This window comes from Chlamydotis macqueenii, chromosome 9 (genome assembly GCF_036417535.1).
Source record: "Chlamydotis macqueenii isolate bChlMac1 chromosome 9, bChlMac1.mat, whole genome shotgun sequence".
Classification (NCBI taxonomy): Eukaryota; Metazoa; Chordata; class Aves; order Otidiformes; family Otididae; genus Chlamydotis; species Chlamydotis macqueenii.
The window spans coordinates 26,419,972-26,438,615 of NC_141564.1; the positions used below are offsets into that span (position 1 = coordinate 26,419,972).

At 43.7% G+C, this 18,644-nt stretch overlaps 1 protein-coding gene across 1 annotated transcript in view; it reads right to left on the reverse strand.

Annotated features, from left to right (window-relative positions):
* GMPS (guanosine monophosphate synthase) overlaps positions 1-18,408 on the reverse strand; it is a 29,316-nt gene extending 10,908 nt beyond the window's left edge. The window contains exons 1-10 of the mRNA XM_086754575.1: positions 18,355-18,408; positions 12,848-13,029; positions 9,146-9,260; positions 7,501-7,598; positions 6,389-6,492; positions 5,057-5,250; positions 4,596-4,761; positions 2,891-3,042; positions 2,273-2,446; positions 587-692 (exon numbers count right to left, since the gene is read on the reverse strand). Of these exons, the coding sequence (XP_086610701.1) occupies positions 587-692; positions 2,273-2,446; positions 2,891-3,042; positions 4,596-4,761; positions 5,057-5,250; positions 6,389-6,492; positions 7,501-7,598; positions 9,146-9,260; positions 12,848-13,029; positions 18,355-18,381 (1,318 nt within the window). The 5' untranslated portion in view covers positions 18,382-18,408. The remainder of the gene's footprint in view (positions 1-586; positions 693-2,272; positions 2,447-2,890; positions 3,043-4,595; positions 4,762-5,056; positions 5,251-6,388; positions 6,493-7,500; positions 7,599-9,145; positions 9,261-12,847; positions 13,030-18,354) is intronic.
* Positions 18,409-18,644: the final 236 nt, after the last annotated feature.

Genomic DNA, 18,644 nt, shown 5'->3' on the forward strand with positions numbered 1-18,644 from the left:
ATTTGTTGGAAATGTCTGCAGACAGCTTCTTGCATTTCATGTCACGCTGGTGCATTAGCACAACAGCCTATGCGCTCCGCCAGCGACTACCACACACCTGGCAGGGCAATTTTAAAAACACACGGACAGAAAAACACACCCCTCTTCAAAGGAGGTGGACTTTGCTAAATTACATACTTTGATGTTTTCTGATGAAGAACTGTTATCCCCCATGCAATCATTTTCAAAACAGCAAATGCCCCTTAGAAAGGCAGGCAGATATAGGCTGTTATTTCAAGAAGGACACATTTACAGCTGCATTTTACTGATAATTCTTGCTTTGGCTTACCCAACTAAAAAGAAACAAATGCAGCTAAAAGCAAACTCAAATTATAAATCTTTTCCTTTAATCACTATATGTAATAAAGCTGCTCTCAAATGCTCTTTTCCTGAAAGAAATTTACTGCTTAAGTGAAAACTTAAATCCATCTATTTCCATGTTTAGAGGCGAGTTTTACACTTCAATGCACTGCAGGTTAAGTATCTTCTAAACAATACTGATGTGATCCATAGCCCTTGGCTAAGCAGCACAGACCAACTCTCGTACCTGGGAAGGGATGCCTCGAAACCAGCTCTTCAGGAAGACCGAGTTCTCTTCCTAGCACTCGCACTTCATCCTTGTGAAAGTCTTTCAGTGGTTCTATTACTTTACCCTTCAAAAGAAGAAAAAGCAGTTTACACTCCAGCTTATTCAAACAAAAAGCCTCAAATGTTTAGGTTACGGCAATCAAATTGGCCTGCTTTTCACAGCTTGGGCTGCCAGCACTGCATAAACACTGAAAGGAAAAGTACATGTGAACGTGGGCCTTGTAAAACAGTTGCAGGACAGAGGACCAGGCAAGGAAGTTTAAGTTTGTGCCAGAAGTATCAACGGCTCAGTCAGGGCAGATACAGCTGTAAGGCCAGGCTGGCTCTGTCTTCACAAATTCAGACCTTTGTCTTCACTAGATGTTCAAACCAACCCGAAAGCCTTGAAAATACTTTGTGCAGTGACAAATACTACAAGTGTGGATCATTAACAGTTATTCTTCTCTACTGTGGTGGAGCACTCACCAATAACTACGCACCTTCCAACAGGGCTGTTATGTGATGTCTCATGTTGGTTCTTTCCTGGCGTATTTTATAACATAATTAGAGGACTGACCATTCTGATGTCAGAAAAGGCAAAGTAAGGCAGTCTCCTACATTTGCTTCCTATGCTAACACTTAAGAGCTCTGCACAGGAAAGGTATTCAAAAAGCTTTTCTGGACTTTGGACTAGACAGACCAATGGGGAGTACAATCAGAGGGACAGGACTTGGGCTGCTTATCTTCAGACAGTTCCATCTCCTGTGTTCATATCATCTTCAAGCTCCTGGTCATCATCCACAGATGTCCACGCTGGGCCATTTCAGAAAGATTTGTGGGTTCTTAAAGTGACAACTGGCAAACGGATTGTGTGCTACCAGCGTACTGCTGGCAGATAGCCAACCAGGTTACTAGAAAGGTGATGCAGGAGCTGTGTAAGAACAGAAAGAACTCATGCCTGTAGGTAACTGAAAGAACTATCCCTATATTTCAACCCATTTAATAAATGTATTTTTCTCATTTTTTCCTCAAGAGAGAGAATGCTAGGCTTGCAGTGCTGAATGTTACAAGAGGTTCAAGAGAAGGAGAATTTTGGCCCTCTCTCTCTCTCAATTAGAGCTGATTATCGTTTCACAAAAGCACTGTCACTGCTTTTGTCTGAATTCATGATGTGTCAGATTTGGACTACTGGTACCTAAAGGTTACTCATTGACTAGCGTTCAGAACAAGATACAACAGAAGGAGTAAGTGACCCATTACACCCTGAACTCCAGCTGAGCCAGAATAAAGTTGTCTGGGAAGTCTTAAAGTACTCTCCTGCTAAAGGCATTTGGTATGGCTCTGCTTCCTTCCTAGGAGACAGGCTTGTTTTGAGGGTTAAAAAGTAAGAGTGAGGAAACAGCTTTCAGCTTGCAGTTAAGAACATCATTGCTCACGCTGAATGAATCCGTGTTCAATCTGTTGACATCTCCCTCAGTATCCAATGCTGGACAATACTCAAATAATTTTGACTACTTTGAGAATGTAGCAACTAGAAAGAAGTGTAATAAATTGTAACGTATCAACATGCTTACACCAGCAAAACACAGAACTTGCTCATTTTTGATACGCAGCTTCAGATCTGTGAGAGCCGGAAGGACACACCAGTACCCTCATTTTCATTTACCTCTTCTCTTAACTTGCGAATCAGCTCTGTGTCATTATGATGAGTTTTGATGACTTCAGCTTTGCCACTTGCAACAAGGGAAGCACTCTCAATGAGATCAGGTCTGAGGGTACCCTGAGCAAGAAAAACCTCTTCAGGCTTCAGATTCATTTCTCCGATAACTTCATTGGCAATCTATAAGATGGAGAGAAAACAAGAAGAGTTTTCTGATCTACTTTTTGGTTGTCAAAGGACTAAAGGAAGATTGTTGACAGATGGAAAATGGCTCATCTTCAGCAAAGCAGCAGAAGCACCCCCGAATTCAAGTTACCAGTCAGCTAGGTGGAAAAACATTACATGGAGGTTTAGGCAACAGAAATAAATGGCCAAGCAATACAGTATATCTAAACAGGATGGTGGATCTAGCTACAGTGCTTGTGAACCACGCTGTGACCATCAATTGAATGCCCAAAGTTTTAGGTTGGAGGTAACGCACCAATGGCTTCTTAGGTCATCCACAACTTAAGACCACTGATGCCATTGAGTGCACAGTGCTTTAGAATCAAATTGTCTGACGTAGAAGATGTATCTAGAAATCGTACAATTTTAAAAAAAGCAACCGACAAACATAGGTATTACCTTAACAAAGGTGTCGCCGATAATTTTTCTCTTTTCTTCAGGACTTGTAGTCATATTTAAGGTCTTGCTAATTCTTTTACGCGGAGTTCTGTCTTCATCCGAGATGGGCAGAGTTGTTGTACCGTTATAGAATGAATGAGCTGCATTCACCACTGTATGAAATTACAGGAATTTGTTGGCAAAGTCAGTAAAGATTTTTATGCAAGGTTGCCAAAAAAATAAGTTTCACTTTACTGCTTTGAAACACAAAATAAAAATCATTCCAGTCCTGTAAGTGTGAACTGCATTAGACAGGCCTGTTCAATACCTCAAGAATTAATTGTAACAAAAGCATTTTACTTCCCTTATTAACCTACTCTAGAGGGCAATTTTTTTTCATATTATGAGGCTAGGCAACCGCGTGAGAGTTCAGTTCTTGATTCCCCCTTTTAGATTATAATTTACTTGCTTTATTTAAACAGTTTACAGGATGGTATTTCCCCAAGGCCCTTCTGCAACCAGAATTAAATGATGCACTATTTACTCACGCTACATCCTGCCTCTTAATTTAGAGAGGCTCTCAGTGCAGAGATCAGCTAGGTGGCTCTTTGGCATCTTTTACCAGCACTGAACTCCTCGACCTACAGAAGGGGCACTTGCAGCAAAGGGATTTGCTCAACTGGTTACTCTGGCAGCCTGCCAGAGCCCAGGTTTATTGGTCTACAGACATAGATTTTTCCACTGAAAAAAAGTAAAAAATTTAAAAAACAAAAACAAAACAAAAACAAAACAAAAAAGAGGATTTCTGTAGAACAAAGCTTAGACTTTGCTGCATCAGGATACTGCAGCCCAATCTGCAAAACGCTACCGTCCAGGCTCCCTGCGCTGTTTCACACACTCAGGCTAGTGGGAAGCATTGCTCACCTGGTGCCGTGCTTCCTGCCTAAAACGCAAGAGAATCACTTGACAACAGTGCTTACGCACAGCCCCAGGAATAGGCAGCTATTGCTCAGGAAATAAATCAGCCAGGCAGTATAAAGCAGCTTTCATTGGTTGCACAACTCAAAACCACATAACTTGTCTTCTCTGACCTCCTCGTGCTTCAGGCACCAAAAAACTCTAAACCTTCTCATCAGCAATGACAAGATACCTTCTGCTTTCTGGTAATGTATTGCTTCTCAACAAGCTACTCCAAAAACAACTAAAAGGCACCTATTTATAAGCCAGGAGAGTGAAAAAAAAATTGCCTTGAAGAAGTAATTTTGGCTATAACAGCATCCAATCACTCAAATGAGTTTAAAAAGAAAGAGAACAAGGACAAGAAATAAAGCCCCAATGGAGGACTGTTAACCAAGCTACTGAAGAAAACTGCAATCAAACAAATTTTGCAGAAGCTGAAAAGGATTACTCATCCCCCAGCAAAAAAGGGACTGAGGCACATATCTACTGCTTCACTGCGCCCCAACAGCGGGTATCGGATCTGAACGAGTGAAGAGATGGGTCAGTTCATTGTATGCTCCAATCAAATAAGGAAGGCTTAATATTTCAGGTTTGAAATTTTGAAAATAGGTCTACGTTGTTCCAAATTAGCAATCGTACCCTGGTACGTAAAGTCTGAGAACTGTGAAGACCAATTCAACTCAATGAAATAAACTACTGAACGTATGTTTTAGGAGACTGGCCACGTCATTAGTGGTATCAGGCACGATTAACAAAATTATAGTACCTTTAACTTGAATCCCAAGTTTTTTGAGTGCCTCCTCCACAGACTGACTCTCTCTTTTGCGCATAAATCCATTATCTATGTGTACAGCTATGACCTGATCTCGGTTTAAAGCTCGGTTCAGGAGAGCAGTACACACTGTTGAGTCCACACCGCCACTGAGTAAAACCTAAAGATGAGGGAAAAAAACCCAAAATTTGGTCAGCTGTCTACAGGGAAAGTGTTAACAAACAATTCAGATACAACTACAAGGATCAGAACAGACTATTGACTTATAGACAATGATTTAGAAGAAAACAAGAAGACAAACAATGTATTGATCCAATTGTGCAAACTTTCTAAAACTTGTTTGATATATGACCCAAATAATGACAATCGGCATTTTTCAAATTAACCTGAGTAATTGTAAATATCAGTGTTTCTGGCAGGCAAATAATCTTTCAGCTTCAATCCAATCTACTTACCAGGACTTTTGATGAGCCCACTTTCTCTTTGATATCTTGAATGCACTGAAGTTCTCTGTTTTCCACTGTAAAGGTACCACTGCATCCCGCAATATCGTAAAGAAAATTCTTCAGGATCATTTTTCCATTCACTGTGAGGCTAACTTCAGGGTGGAACTGTGCTCCATACAGTTTTTTGGACTCATTTGCTATGCCTTCAGTGATGCAAAGAAATGAGCATAACAACCAAAAAAAGTGAAATGCATACTCAAGAAAGTTAAGCATACATTTTTGAGTGATTTATTCTGTCACATTTTGGTACAAATCACCAATCAAAACTAAAGATTCTGGTCAAGATTAGGAACAGGGGTACTGTTACACATCTAGAACACAGAATCCCTCAGAAACTAAGCATAACACTCAGACATTCTAGGAAAACCATTGTGAAAACAGGAAATCAATGACATTATTTTTTTCCTCATCACACGATACCTCATACAACCCTGCAACCAAGCCACAGTGACACGGCTCCATCCACGTTAAGAGCTGTGCTGGTCAAGCTGTGCAAGCGTCCCTACAGGAACATGTTTGTGAGCACCACCGCTCTTTTCTAACCATCTCTGGAGGGTTACTCTGAGTAGCTCGCAATACTGCACCTTGCCAGACTGGGATTAAAATAATAGTAGGGAATCTGCCTAATGCCACTCACCTGCATTAGACTCCCAGGTACGCAGTTATCACTGTTTTCTTTTGCTGCTGGCAGCCTTGCTACCACCTTACCAGCATGTCTCCACTTGCTCAGGCAAGTAACTGAATATCTTTAAATCTTTTAAAAGATCAGTTTTTCCTCAAATCAGTCACCTGTCTAGATTTAAGAGCAGTACCTTAAGGTCTATTGTTTGTTTGGTTTTTTTTGTTAATGAGAGATTTAAAATAAACCAGGTGAATACTCTGAGATCTTACTAAGTGGCTCAGCAAACTTAGGACCTAGGAAAGAGACTCCAAGAGGCTCTTCGGCATTCAATAATTTCAGTGGCTTTCAAAAGGGCGCACAATATTATATTTCAAAGAGAAACAACACATTCATACATGTGTTGTATGCATAACAAACTGTAAAAATAAAGTTAAATTTCCACCAGTTTCAAAACAGGACCCTCTTCTTGTTTATTTCTTTCTTTATTGTCATGACAGCACAAGATGCAAACACATACAAGAAATTGTTAAAAACAATTCAGTTATTTGGCAATTAAATAATGGAGATATTCTGTTCCCATTTGGTTCTAACTACCATCTGCCATAATTCTTTCCTTTAATGAACGGTACCAAAAGACAATTTCAGTATAAAATGAATACCTGCTATAATGTTCCCAGACTGTGCAACCACTTTGAATCCATCAGCTACTTTATCCACGCTATCTCCGTGAGTGAGGAGCACAAGCTCTTCCTTCTGAAGGCCCCTAAACAAAGATTAAGAACTAGAATCGATTAAAAACAGAACAAAGACCTAACTACCTGCGTTTCCAAGGGAAGCCCTTAAGGATCCCAACAAAATAACATCTTGACTAGGCCCATCTGAAATATATGCTGGATTTCCTTCCCAGAAACAGTCAGCTCCAGCTCTCAGATACCTCCATTGGAAGCTGCATAAGTTTTTGTACAATACATCCTTCAGGCAAGAGGTAATTTATCGTCATTCAGAAGGGTTTGTGGTTGTTTTATAAAGATGCCAATACTGAAGTATCCTCTCTGTGACACGTAGAGCCATCTAGAGTCAATCAGGATACCCGGAGCCTTGCTTTTTATTTCAATGAAGTGAAGTTTTCTTGCTCAAAATTAAGTGTTTTCAGGACAATTTGGGCACTTCAGACTTTAGTCAGGGGATAAAGTTCTGCAGTGGCCCTACAGGGGAAAGTTAATAAAACTGGAGTGCCAGGTACAAGTAAACTGTTAAGAATTATTACAAGGAAATTTAGAGGCATTGACAAAATACCAAGAAATCTGATTCTGCTTTTATAAAACATCACAAAGGAATTTTAAATGAAGGCAGTAAATGAATAGTTTCAGACTTTATATTACCTTTCAAAAATTGGGTAGGTGCCAACCAATACAGGAGTAATGCACCGCACAGCAGAGGGATGCAAGAGCTTAACAACAATTCTCAGGTTGCGATACTTTTTATGGTGTCACAATGAAGATGGTCTACTTTGAAAAAAAGGATCTTACACAATATTCCAAGCAAATATATCTGCATTTCTAGAGTCAATTGAGAAACTACACCTAAGTACTTGTTCAGATTAGTAGCCTGCTTACTCATGAACACAGCTGCAGAAGTTTTATTAGAAATTATCAGATAAGCATGGGTGCAATTTCACAATTTTCTTTAAAATAAACTTCCTCTCATCCAGACACCAATTTCCAGACTGGTATTTCCAATGTTGTTTTGCTAACTTAAAACGTCTACACACCTGAACAGCGAACATGTGTTATCCAGAGTAATGCTGAACACTCCATCTTCTCTGACACTCTTCTTGTGTACCGTACCTCCAAATACCTTATTCATCATCTGTCAAAACAAAGCAAAAACAAAACCTAAATGAAAAAGCACCAGATAATCTACTACCACTTTATACCTCAGTCTGCCTATGACCAGCTCTAGTCCTCCTAGTTTTTCATGGTCGTACTCATTTAATGTATCATTTTCCAAAATTGTAAGGATTCTCTTCAAAATTAATCATTGTTCTGCACTGGGCTTGTTCCCTTCTGCTGGCATTCTGTCAGCATAGCTGGGGACTGCTGCCGCACACAATGAGCAGCAGAAATCCACAACAGTAGACAATAGGTAGAGATTTGCAAAATAATGCATATTCAATATTCTACTTGCACTTAAAAATGGCTGATCTGCAAATCAGCTGAGTATCTGAGGCCAGTTATCACAAAACCAGTAAGTTGCTGAACAAAAACCTGTATTATCTATCCTGTAGTTACAGGCCCTCAGATAGGCTTAAACTTCTCAAAATCTGTCTCTTCAGCTCTGGAGAACTAGTCAAAAACTTGAGTCTACTACCTTAGTGTTATTTTTGTGACTCTTAGTAATCCTTGCTATATCAAAGTAGTACAACTCTCAATCAGGTTTTTTCTTTCTAAAACCTCACCTTGTCATTTAGAATTGGATATCTGCATTTTAGATTTCAGAAGTCTCAAAATAAAGGGCTTTTTCCTTGAAAATATAACTGGCAACTTAAAAAAAAATATATATTTTTAGAGTTTCACCTTGCAACTACTTTAATTCTCAGAGATTTAAGGCTTCATTTCAGACCGAGTTTGATATTATACTTACTGCGCTTGACTGACTTCAATCTTTTATAATGAAGTAGTAGTGCGCTAATACACACATTTGATTCATTTCCGTGATGCCAGCCTCAACGAACTCCCCTGCTTGAGGGTGGCTAACACGGTTTTCAATTTGCTTGGCATTTCAAGGCATATTTTCATATCACACATGTTTCCCTTTAGAACAGGGAGCGCCAACATTGTTTCTGTAACTACCAGCCTTTCTAAAGGAGTTTTTTCCCCAGCCATTATTCAGCACTGAAGGCCTAGTGAATCGCTAACTCTGGAAAAAACCAAGATATGCACAAGCAGAAGTCACGCATCGAATCCATCCCTTCTCTCCTTGGAAGTTTGTTTCCTCACTCAGCTTGGATCTACTAGACCACGGCAGGATCATCAGTCAGTCCTAAGGTAAGTGTTTCCATGCTTGAAAATCAAGGGGAAAAACTATTTCACTTGTTCCCATGAGGGGCATGCTTTCCCACACCAACTAGACAGAATTAGTTAATGACTGCCAGGTTATATTTATTTAGAGAAAAAAGGCAGCGTGGAACTCAATTCACAGCACTTAAGTAGAGAAAAAGCATTTATGCTATTGATAGGGCAGAGCCAAGAGGAGAATACACAGCCTGCTCAGTTTACCAGTTAGGACTTTGAAAGTATCTTTTGCACATGTGGCATACTGCTAGTATTTGAAAAGCAAGTCCTTTAGCAGGACCAGTTGGTATCAGAAATGAGGCCTAGAAGAGGGCTGTAGACAAACATATCTCTCAACAGCACCTGCATGCCGTAGCAGATTCCAAGAACTGGTTTTCCTATTGTGAATATCGCTGGGTCGAACCATGGTGCATCTTCTGCATACACAGAGTTTGGTCCTCCAGATATAATGATAGCTCTGCAGAAAAAGATAAAGAAAACATTAACTCCAATATATTGCTTACTTTCAAATCCACTTTGCTTTAAACATCGACATTGTCTCATAATACTCTTAGAACTCTATATGTTCTAGCATAAATTTTAATACAGATACCCTAACGTATAGCTTAACTTTGCTATGCTATAGCTGTTAAAACCAGCAGCTCACCAGAGGAGTATTTCATCAGTTTAAATAAAGTCAAATATAAATAATCTTCAAAAGTGACTGCATTTTAAATTCCTCATAGCTGAGTGTCAACTACAAGAGAAGCGAGATGGCTAGGATCAAAAGCAGAGCGGATCAAATGCAGAGCATTAGCATTAAGATATACACACTTCATGATGTCTGTGCCATCTGGAGGGGAGTTGCATTCAAAAACCAGACTCCTAGATTTCTAGAGCTGCTGAGAAAAGGTCCCTTAAGCCACTCTGAATACAAAGTGAGATGGCATTAGCCACAGGCTGTGCCATTAAAAGCCCAGTACACGCAAGCATTTAAGGTTTGAAGTTAATACTTCACACTATAACAGAAAATTAAATCATTTCAAAAGGGAAGAGAGAGCTTTTGAAAACCATGATGATTTGCAAGACCGTGAACTGCAGAAGCACAGCCAGTTGGGCAATGCTTTTTGGCCCCGGCTCAGGATTCCACACGGGTGTACCAGACCTTGGACTCATGTACTGTTTATTTCACAGAGAACATTAAATCCGTTATTCAGAGCGAGAAACGCAAAACGGGACGAGAGAGAAGTTGCATACACAGGATTAAATGCATCTAATAAAGCTTTCTTGTAGCATTATTTAGAGTGTTTGTCATGCAAGTACTGACAAAACAGAATTTTTCTGTTTTTAAGCAGCAGAAATAGGCAGTGCATTTACAGCATCTGTACCACCGGCAGAAATAATCGTGTAGTAACAAGCCCACATACCGAATGCCACCTCCCAACCGCAGTCACACAGGGCACCCGCTCCCGCTGGGCTGGCTGCGGGCACCCCTCCGAGCCAAAGTACAGAGGCTTGCGAGTTGGAAGAGGCAGCGTTTATTTCTTTGTATGCTGTGACCTACAAGCGAGCTCTGGAATAAGTACAGAGCTACAGAGGTCTAGTTGTACACTGAATGATCTTGACGGTTCGTACCTGCTGCACACATATAGGCACTTCTGCTCAAGTCGGAGACACGGTGAATTTCCTAAACTCAGAGGCTGCTAGAAAAGCCTGAAAACTCTTAATGCCTGGTGGTATTACTGCTTCTAATCGCTCCATGTACAGAAGCATTTGCTTAAGTGACACATGTACAGAACACTATTTAACCTTAATTAAAGGAAATGTAACCACGCCTACAAATTGAACAAGAAGTTAAAATACTTTTACACTGTCCTATTAAAAGTAGAGTCTTAAAATCTGCCTTCTTTCCATACCAATTGAAATCCTACAGAATACAGAAAGGCTATCCAATCTGCCCAAGTATTAAGAAAAAAATAAATTAATTCAGTGTGAGAGAGGAAGCAGTGTCTTCTCAACTGTCCAGGAGAAATTAAAGCTAGCACGGGATATAGATTTTGAAAGTTTTACTGCAACACCTTGTAACTTCCCGCACACCCTCTTGCACTGGTATGAATATACCTTTTTCTGGTTTTCCTTAAACCACTTCCAAGACAACCTGACCTAGCTTTGGAAAGCCTGTTCGCAATGGATTAAAGGCACATCAGGAATCATGTCAAAACACCAGCAGTAAAATGCAGGCATTGATGTCCAGCCTCAGTGCTCGTGCCAGAGCTCAGACAGTGCCAGAACTCAGACTAACGCCCACGCAGCCCCATGACTGCAGCACCCCCTTGGCCCAGGACCAAGACCTTGTGGAAACTGCTGACGTTCATGTCACGTTTAGATGAAACTTATCACTAGAGATTTGTTCCGTAGCTGTGAAAATTGAGGAGTTGGCTTTTTAAATAAACACATAAATACATTTTAGCAAAATATTCAGTCTTGCTACCTATCTCAAACCTTAGCAGAGACCAGAGCGCAGCTCCTCTGCTCATTCAACGCCTATCTTCGACAACACGAGCTGCAACATGGAACCTGACTATTCCCATGACACGTGGAATGTATATCAAAGTCTTGCAGTAAAACCACACACTCATTTTTACAGTGGTCACTGAACAAAGGCACCCAAGGGCTGGCATCAGTATTTGTTGAGCTTTCCTGCATGCAAACGATTGACTGAGACTCTGGACGCAAAGCTTGTCGATCAACCTGGGTAACTGATAACCTGCAACCACTATCTTAATCTTGAGAAGTGACCTTTTGAATGAAGAGGTTTTGCCATGTTTTAGAGAGCAATTAAATTATTTGGAACGCCAAGTCCAACAGGTCTAATCACAAGCCTGTGAAGAATCTTCAACCGGGAAAAGACAGGGGAAAAAGTTCTTCCCACTGCAAGCCTGCATCAATACAGCACAGCTCTGAGACAAAACATCATTAGTGCTGTGACCCACACCTCAAATCCAACACATAGGAGATGCAGAAGTTCTTTGTAAACCAGTAATTAGGTATGCCCACCTTTAAAGACTTGATTGTTGGAGAATTATAAACAAGATCTGACAAAATAAAGTCTTTTCCAGAACATTTCTGAAAGATAAATTCTTCATATAACAGCTACCCGAGAGATCCAGCAGCTCCTGGGTTTTCTCTTCTCTTTGTTTTTAGAAGAGGTCAATAAGCTCCTATTTGACTTACTAAAGTAGACTGTTTACTGGTTCACTAATTATCATTGATTAGAAAAATGCAATTCTGCAGCAAAGTGCTGTCTTATCTGTTGTTGGGCACAACCGAAAAGCAAACGTGCAGCGTATTTCCGGACTTGTACCCAACTGACAAGAAAGGTCTTTGATGATTTGCAGACTTCAGGGTATTTTTTTTCCCCCATACAAGAGAGAAGCATACCCTGGTAAGCCTAACAAAGTAAGAAAGAAATGTACTAAGTGCTAAATAATTGTCAGACCTTTTCTTGCTGCAAACAATGAGTGGAAGTTCCAGTGAGTTCTTTTAGTTGCTTCCCAGAAACAGTTTGGCATAATTTACCACAATATCTTCAGTATCCAAGTTTGATATTTATTCTTCTTCAAATTATTTTTTTTCAAATTAAACTAAGAAAATAATTTTTATAAACCCACAAAACTTGTTTTCTTGATTAATAGTTACCCTAGCTTAACAGGTAAAACAGCAAGATCATCTAAATTTTTGCAGATATGTATTTTCATGTTTTTGCAGATACATATTTAAAATGCAAGCTCTTAAATTATACTCACAAGTGGAAATGATTAAAGTGACATTAAGGCATTAAGAAGCAAACACACAAAGTTTATTTTGCTGCACAAGTTTCCCCAGCAAAACTCAGGTGTTTCTGTGGATAAGCTAAAGATGCAATCATTAACACCATCACAATGAAAGTTATTGCACATAAAACCCAGGCAACTGCCACCGCTGCCAGCGTGCGCAGGTGCCGCGAGACAGAAAGGGGAGAACGAGCAGAACACACAGGCAGAGGCATCGCCCGAAGCGACCTACCGAAAGCCTTGCTCTCTGATGGCGAAGGCTGGCGTTTCCAAAGGGAAGATCTCGGACTGGACGAACAGCTCGCGCACCCGACGATCTATGACCTTCCCGTACTGCGCTCCGGCATCGAGTATGACCACGGCTCCCTCGTAGTGGTGCTGCCCATCCTTGAGCTCTCCTCCGGCGTTCTCCGGCTGCAAACATCACTCACGTCAGCGCTTTACGGTGACACACTGCAGACCACAGACTTTAAGCCAGCTCTCTTAAACAACTAACACCTGCAAAGCTTGCCAAGGTTGCCTGTATGTTAATTTATGACTAAAATGATACAGACTAGCTGGGAAACTGCTAAATAAAAAATCCTCACGTTGGTAAGGACCAGCAGATGCACTGGCAAGATAAAGGGGCCATGGTTAACAGAGCACATCCCTCCCAAGTAGCCACACAAACATGACATCCCCATCTTCAAAACCAAACACAGTACAAATCAGGGGAAAAAAATACCATCCTAATAAGCTAAAGAAGGCAGAGCTTTCCATAAATAAGAAGTCATAGGCCCCGTTCAGCACTACAGCCACTCCAACTTTTTCCATTTTCCAGTTCCATATAAAACCCAGCACACTCTACGATAATTAAGAGCATGTGGCTTTTTCCCAAGCAAATCAGGACAGCGCAAAGTTAGAAGAAAAATGTTTTTCCCCATCACACCGCCTCATACACTGAACTTGACATTACCTCCTGGAGCGAACAAAAAGGAGAAATTGAGAACAAATGTCTCTGCTAAATGGTTTTTCAAAAAACCCACAACTTTCGAATGCAGCATTCAAACAGATTGCACATCGGAACAAAGCAACGGTTCTCTTTGACCCCATCACATTTGAATTGGTTGGCCAACTTTGGCTAAATCTGAAAGAGGGCTAGAAAATGCAAGAAGTTTCTTCTTTTATAACAAGAAATTGTGAAATGAGGCTGCTATTCCATGGAAGCGTCCTTGTCGGAGGATCTTCAAGGAAGAATGTGAACTCAACCATACCGTAAGACATCAAGAAATCAACGCAGAAAAAATTCTGCTGCTTACAGAAATTTCTTGCTTTGGGGGTGGCTTTTCCCTTAACTTAAAGCTGACACAGTTTCCTTGCCCATGTAATCTGACGAAGGAAAAACTGCGAAGGGTTTTACTTTGCGTTTGTACCAGGCAACACGTCTTTCCACCCAAGGCTCACAGGGGGTCCCCACCACTGCTGCGCAGGCTCCCAAGGACGCTGGCACAACCCACAGCACGCCACGGTATTTCCATTTGCACCAGATAATCACCCCCACATCAACCACAGGTCATTCTGGAGGAGAGCATCATCCTACTGGGACACAATCTTCCAAACAAATACACGGCAAAGGCTGCCTTTGAGCTTTCTTCCTCAGCTACCAACAGACACCTCAGATAACTGTCTTCAAATTAGTCAAGGAAGGCAAGCACGCCGGAAACTTCCAAAGTTTACACTAGCTGGAAAAGGTTTTATCTAAATTAAAGGACATAAGCAGAAAAAAATAGCACTAAATCCCTCAAAAGCCTAAATCCAGGTTAGAGTCACTTACTTAATTTCCTTCCTTCAGCTGGTAGCTGAGTGTGCCTGATGGGGAGCTCTTAATGACTTTTTAGCCTTGGGTTACACAACAAAGAGGGCACGTGCTGGAGGAGAGCAGACTTCAGCAGCAAACACCCCTTCAAACCCCCTGGTCAGATGGAGAGAGGTCACCAGAACTTCCAGCGCGAGGGAAAGAATCACTTTCAGAGTAACTGTGGGCATTTTCATCTAGCAATTTCTACATTAGCAGTTCTTGCGAGAAAGACCAACACCCTTACTCTTTCCTGATCCCACCTTGCGGCAAACACTATTCCTTGCAGTGCTATTTCTTAATAAAAGTCTTTAATTGTTCCAGAGCGTGTGCTGTAGCTTCTACCATGAAGGGACAGAGCTCTGCAGCCCTCTCGGCTTCGTGTCTGAGATTGTCCACTTCCACCTGCAAGAGACCAGGGTGAAGCGTAAGCAGTCCCCTCCAGACCACCAGCTTGCCACGGGTGCGTAGCCAGCCCTCGCACAGATGGGTCAGGTGTAGTCAGCTGGGCCCAAGCAACAGCTCAGGGGGAGAAACACACATGAAAGAAAAAAATTAAAAAAGAGCTCAAAGTTACACTGGGAATGCATTGAGAAATGTTGCATAATGTGGCATAAGTAGGTCTGTATCTCAAATGAACCCACACCTTCCTTAGATCTCCTCAGCAAGAGCAGGACAGCGACACATCCCTCTTTGTCGCAAGGATGAGCAGGACGAGCCTCTGCGCTGCAGCCACCCACGTCTGAGCACTCTGCTCCCGAGCTGGCAAACCCTGCACTGAGCCATCCCTGCTTCCTCGCTCTTGCGAGGTATAGCATCGTTTTGCACAATGATCAGAGGAACACTTCAGACAACTGCACCGACACCGTAATAGCTCATTGCCCGAGTTTCAGTGGGAGTCTATTAACAGCCTCCCAAAATCTCCAAAGCCAGCATCTAATCGTAGCTCAGATTTTTTTTTTTTTTTTGTCAGATGATGCTAAGGGCATCTAGAGTAAAAACCAGTAAAAGCACTGCATCCATCAAACAACGCAGATCTTCTTATGGGGAACGTATGAGACAAGCAAGGCAACATGCACTGCACCAGGAAAAAAAAAATTAAAAGAAAAAAAATTCAATGGGTTGCCTAATAACTCACTGCTCCCTTAGACACAGGCGGAGAGTAAACTACAGGCTGAGATTATTTCCTCCCAGTACTGCACAGGGCACTGCCCGCTGTCCCCTTCTCCTGCAGGCATCCTTGCAGCACATCCCCTGCAAGCCCCATCCCAGAGCTAACCCAGGCAACTATCACCAACTGTGCTGGAGGGGATTTTGCACGTCACTTTTGAGCTAAAGTAGAACTGTAAGGAGGTTCAGCTCTGAAGAGAGCCCAGTAGAAACACTACCGTAAATTATGTGGAAAAAGAGGAAAGAGAAAGGTGGTAAAGCAGTACAGGATCTGGCTGTATTTATTTAAAGGCACAGTTCCAAGGCTAGAGATCTTGAACCCAAATTTTACACGGGAAACTCCATTTAATAAAACCAAAAAAGGAACAGATCCTGTTAACGTGCAGCCAACATGGCAGCTTAGCTCACGCGTTTGTACACCGTACGCGTGCCAGGAGAAAGATGAAGAGGACAGCAGACAGCCCAGCTCCTGCGGGGACGGGGTTTATAGAGCTGGCACCTCTTCCTAGTGGGGACTCTCCAGTTTCTAACAAAAACCCTTTTTCCCCCTCAGTAGGGGTATAACTAGAGCCCACGCATCTCCTCCTGGTCCATTTTCACAAAAACCTGGAGAACTTCTGTCAGAGCTGGTTTGCCAGCTGCCCAAGGTGGTTCAGACGTTGGGGCAGAGCAGAGGCACTGTTCTGACATCCCGAAAGTGGGACTAAAACCAGAATGGGACTTGTGTACGCCAAGAGAAAAATGGAGGGGAAAAGTCTACGTTCAGCTAATTTAAATCACAAGTCACCCTGAAAAACACGTCACACATGAAGGATTCCTACTGGTCTCTACGACTGACGAAACAAATAAAGCGACTAGGCTTTCAAAACGCTGGCTCTCCAGACCGCTGTTTGCCCGCTGCTTCACAGACACAAGGCCCCGAGCGCCCTCTGAACTGTATCGCCACCTCCGACTGCACTGCCGCGGCAAGGGTCAGCCTCGGTCCGTCATTTCAGCTCTACCGCTTGGTCACGCTAGAACAAAAAAGGCTACCATTGCTGCTTTTTTTTGATACAAAAAAAAAACCCAAACAAAACTCAAACAGAGTTCTGCAATGAGCTGTGGCGGGAGACCTGCCACCAGACTTGCATAACCAGCCAAGGACACCGTGAATCTTATTCCTCGGTGCATCTACCTGGTGCTTTAAACTAAGTTTGCAGGTTCCTAACAGCCCACTTCTGCAGAATCAGGGATTTTTTTCAGCATTTTTCACACCCACACGCTCACGGGGTTTTCATTAATGCAATTTATGCAACACGTTAACATAGAGAACAGTCACTCTGGAGCACCAAGAAGCACCCGGCAGAGCCCGATCTGCAGCAGCGGTCCCTCTGTCCGAGCCCACAGCCCTGAGCTTTCACCCACACTAATAACTTAGGACAAGCCTAAACCAGTAGCCTTGATCTGGCACTTTCAAGCCAGCACAGGTTTTACAAGAGTTTAATTGTTTCCCTGTGGTGTTAAAATTAAGCAGGTATAAAAACACTTACTCACATTTTTTAAAGTGTAACAGGAAAGTAACTCCTTCAGACTCAGGCAACCCCCGAGACTGAGACAAGAGCCCCCAGCCCGTTATCGCAGACGAACTTCCATTTACACAAGTCGCATGCAGATTTCCAACGGCTGCTGGGACCCGGCCCCCTGCGGAAGCCACCCTCATTAGCTCTCGTTACCCGCTTCCTGCAAAAGCGGGGCTCGTGGAAGGCGAGCTGTGCGTCCCACAGCTAACTCTGGGTGCCACCACCCCAGAGAAGCGAGCCTTCCAGAGCAGTCCCGGTCAAGAAAGGAGATTGTGTCGACATTCAGGGAAAAGCCTGTCAGAAAACTTTAGCGTGGACCAACTGACCACTTGAAAAACCCCCCTCAGAGTCACATTTTCTTGCAAACTACGTGAAAACTCCAGAACAAGGCTTTCATCGTTCTACAAAAGCGTCTTGAGACAACCTGCAGGGTTTTGGTTATCAAGGAAAAAAACCCAAACCTACTTCATCAAGGCCCACGACTCATTTTGTCACCCTGGCGTGCAAGAGCGACACCAACACCCGTGACTTTTGCCGCTGTCACCTCAAACTGGGCGCGGGGCGATGCTAAGGGAGCAGGGCGATGGCAGGGGTCACCGGGCCCCTGCGGGCGAGCCCGCCTGCTTCTGTGGCCACTGACCAAACCAACTTTTCTCCCAGGCTGGCTGGACGAGTTACCGCTCTTGCTCGGACGTAAGGCTTTAAAAAAAAAAAAAAAAAAAGGAGGTGGGCAGGAAAGGTGCTGGCCATGTCCCCGATTTTGGTTTGGCCTCGGAGGCAGCGCAGGCCCCGCATGGCACTGAACAGACCCGGCCGCTCAGCCGCACCACGAGGCGATATTTTAAAGAATCCTACCAAAACCCAGACCGAGAAATTAACGGATCTTCTCAGAGAAGATTCATCGCTGTGACAGAGGGGCCGGGGGCGGGCAGGGACCGGTCCCCCGCGGCCCCCCACACCCGCCCGGCCCCGCTCCCCGGGAGGCGGCGGCGGGAAGGGGAAGGGAGGGGAAGGCCGGGCCCTGCCGCGCCAAACCCCCGCCGGCCGGAGCGGCGGCCAGGCCGGGCCGAGCCAGAGCAGGCCGGGCCCGGCAGCGGCGGCACAAAGCGCCCGTCAGGCCCCGGCGGGCAGCGGGCCGGGCCGCGGCGGGGCGGGGGGGGGGGGGGCAGCACTGACCTTGGCATCTCCGTTGCAGAGGGCCATGGGGGCTGCCGCGGCGCGGGCGGCGGGGAGCGGGAAGAAAGGGCCGCGAGGAGCCGCCGCCGCCGCCGAGATGAGCTAATGCCGCCCGGCTGCGCCGCCGCCGCGGGGAGGAGGAGCCGCTCGGCCCGGCCCGGCCCGGCCCCGCTCCGGCGGAAGGGGAGGAGCGCGGGGGCGGGCCCGGCCGCGGGGCTCGGGGTCAGAAAACGGGGTTTGGGGGCATCGGGGCTTGCGGTCAGAACGCGGGTTTGGTGGCTCGGGTTTGG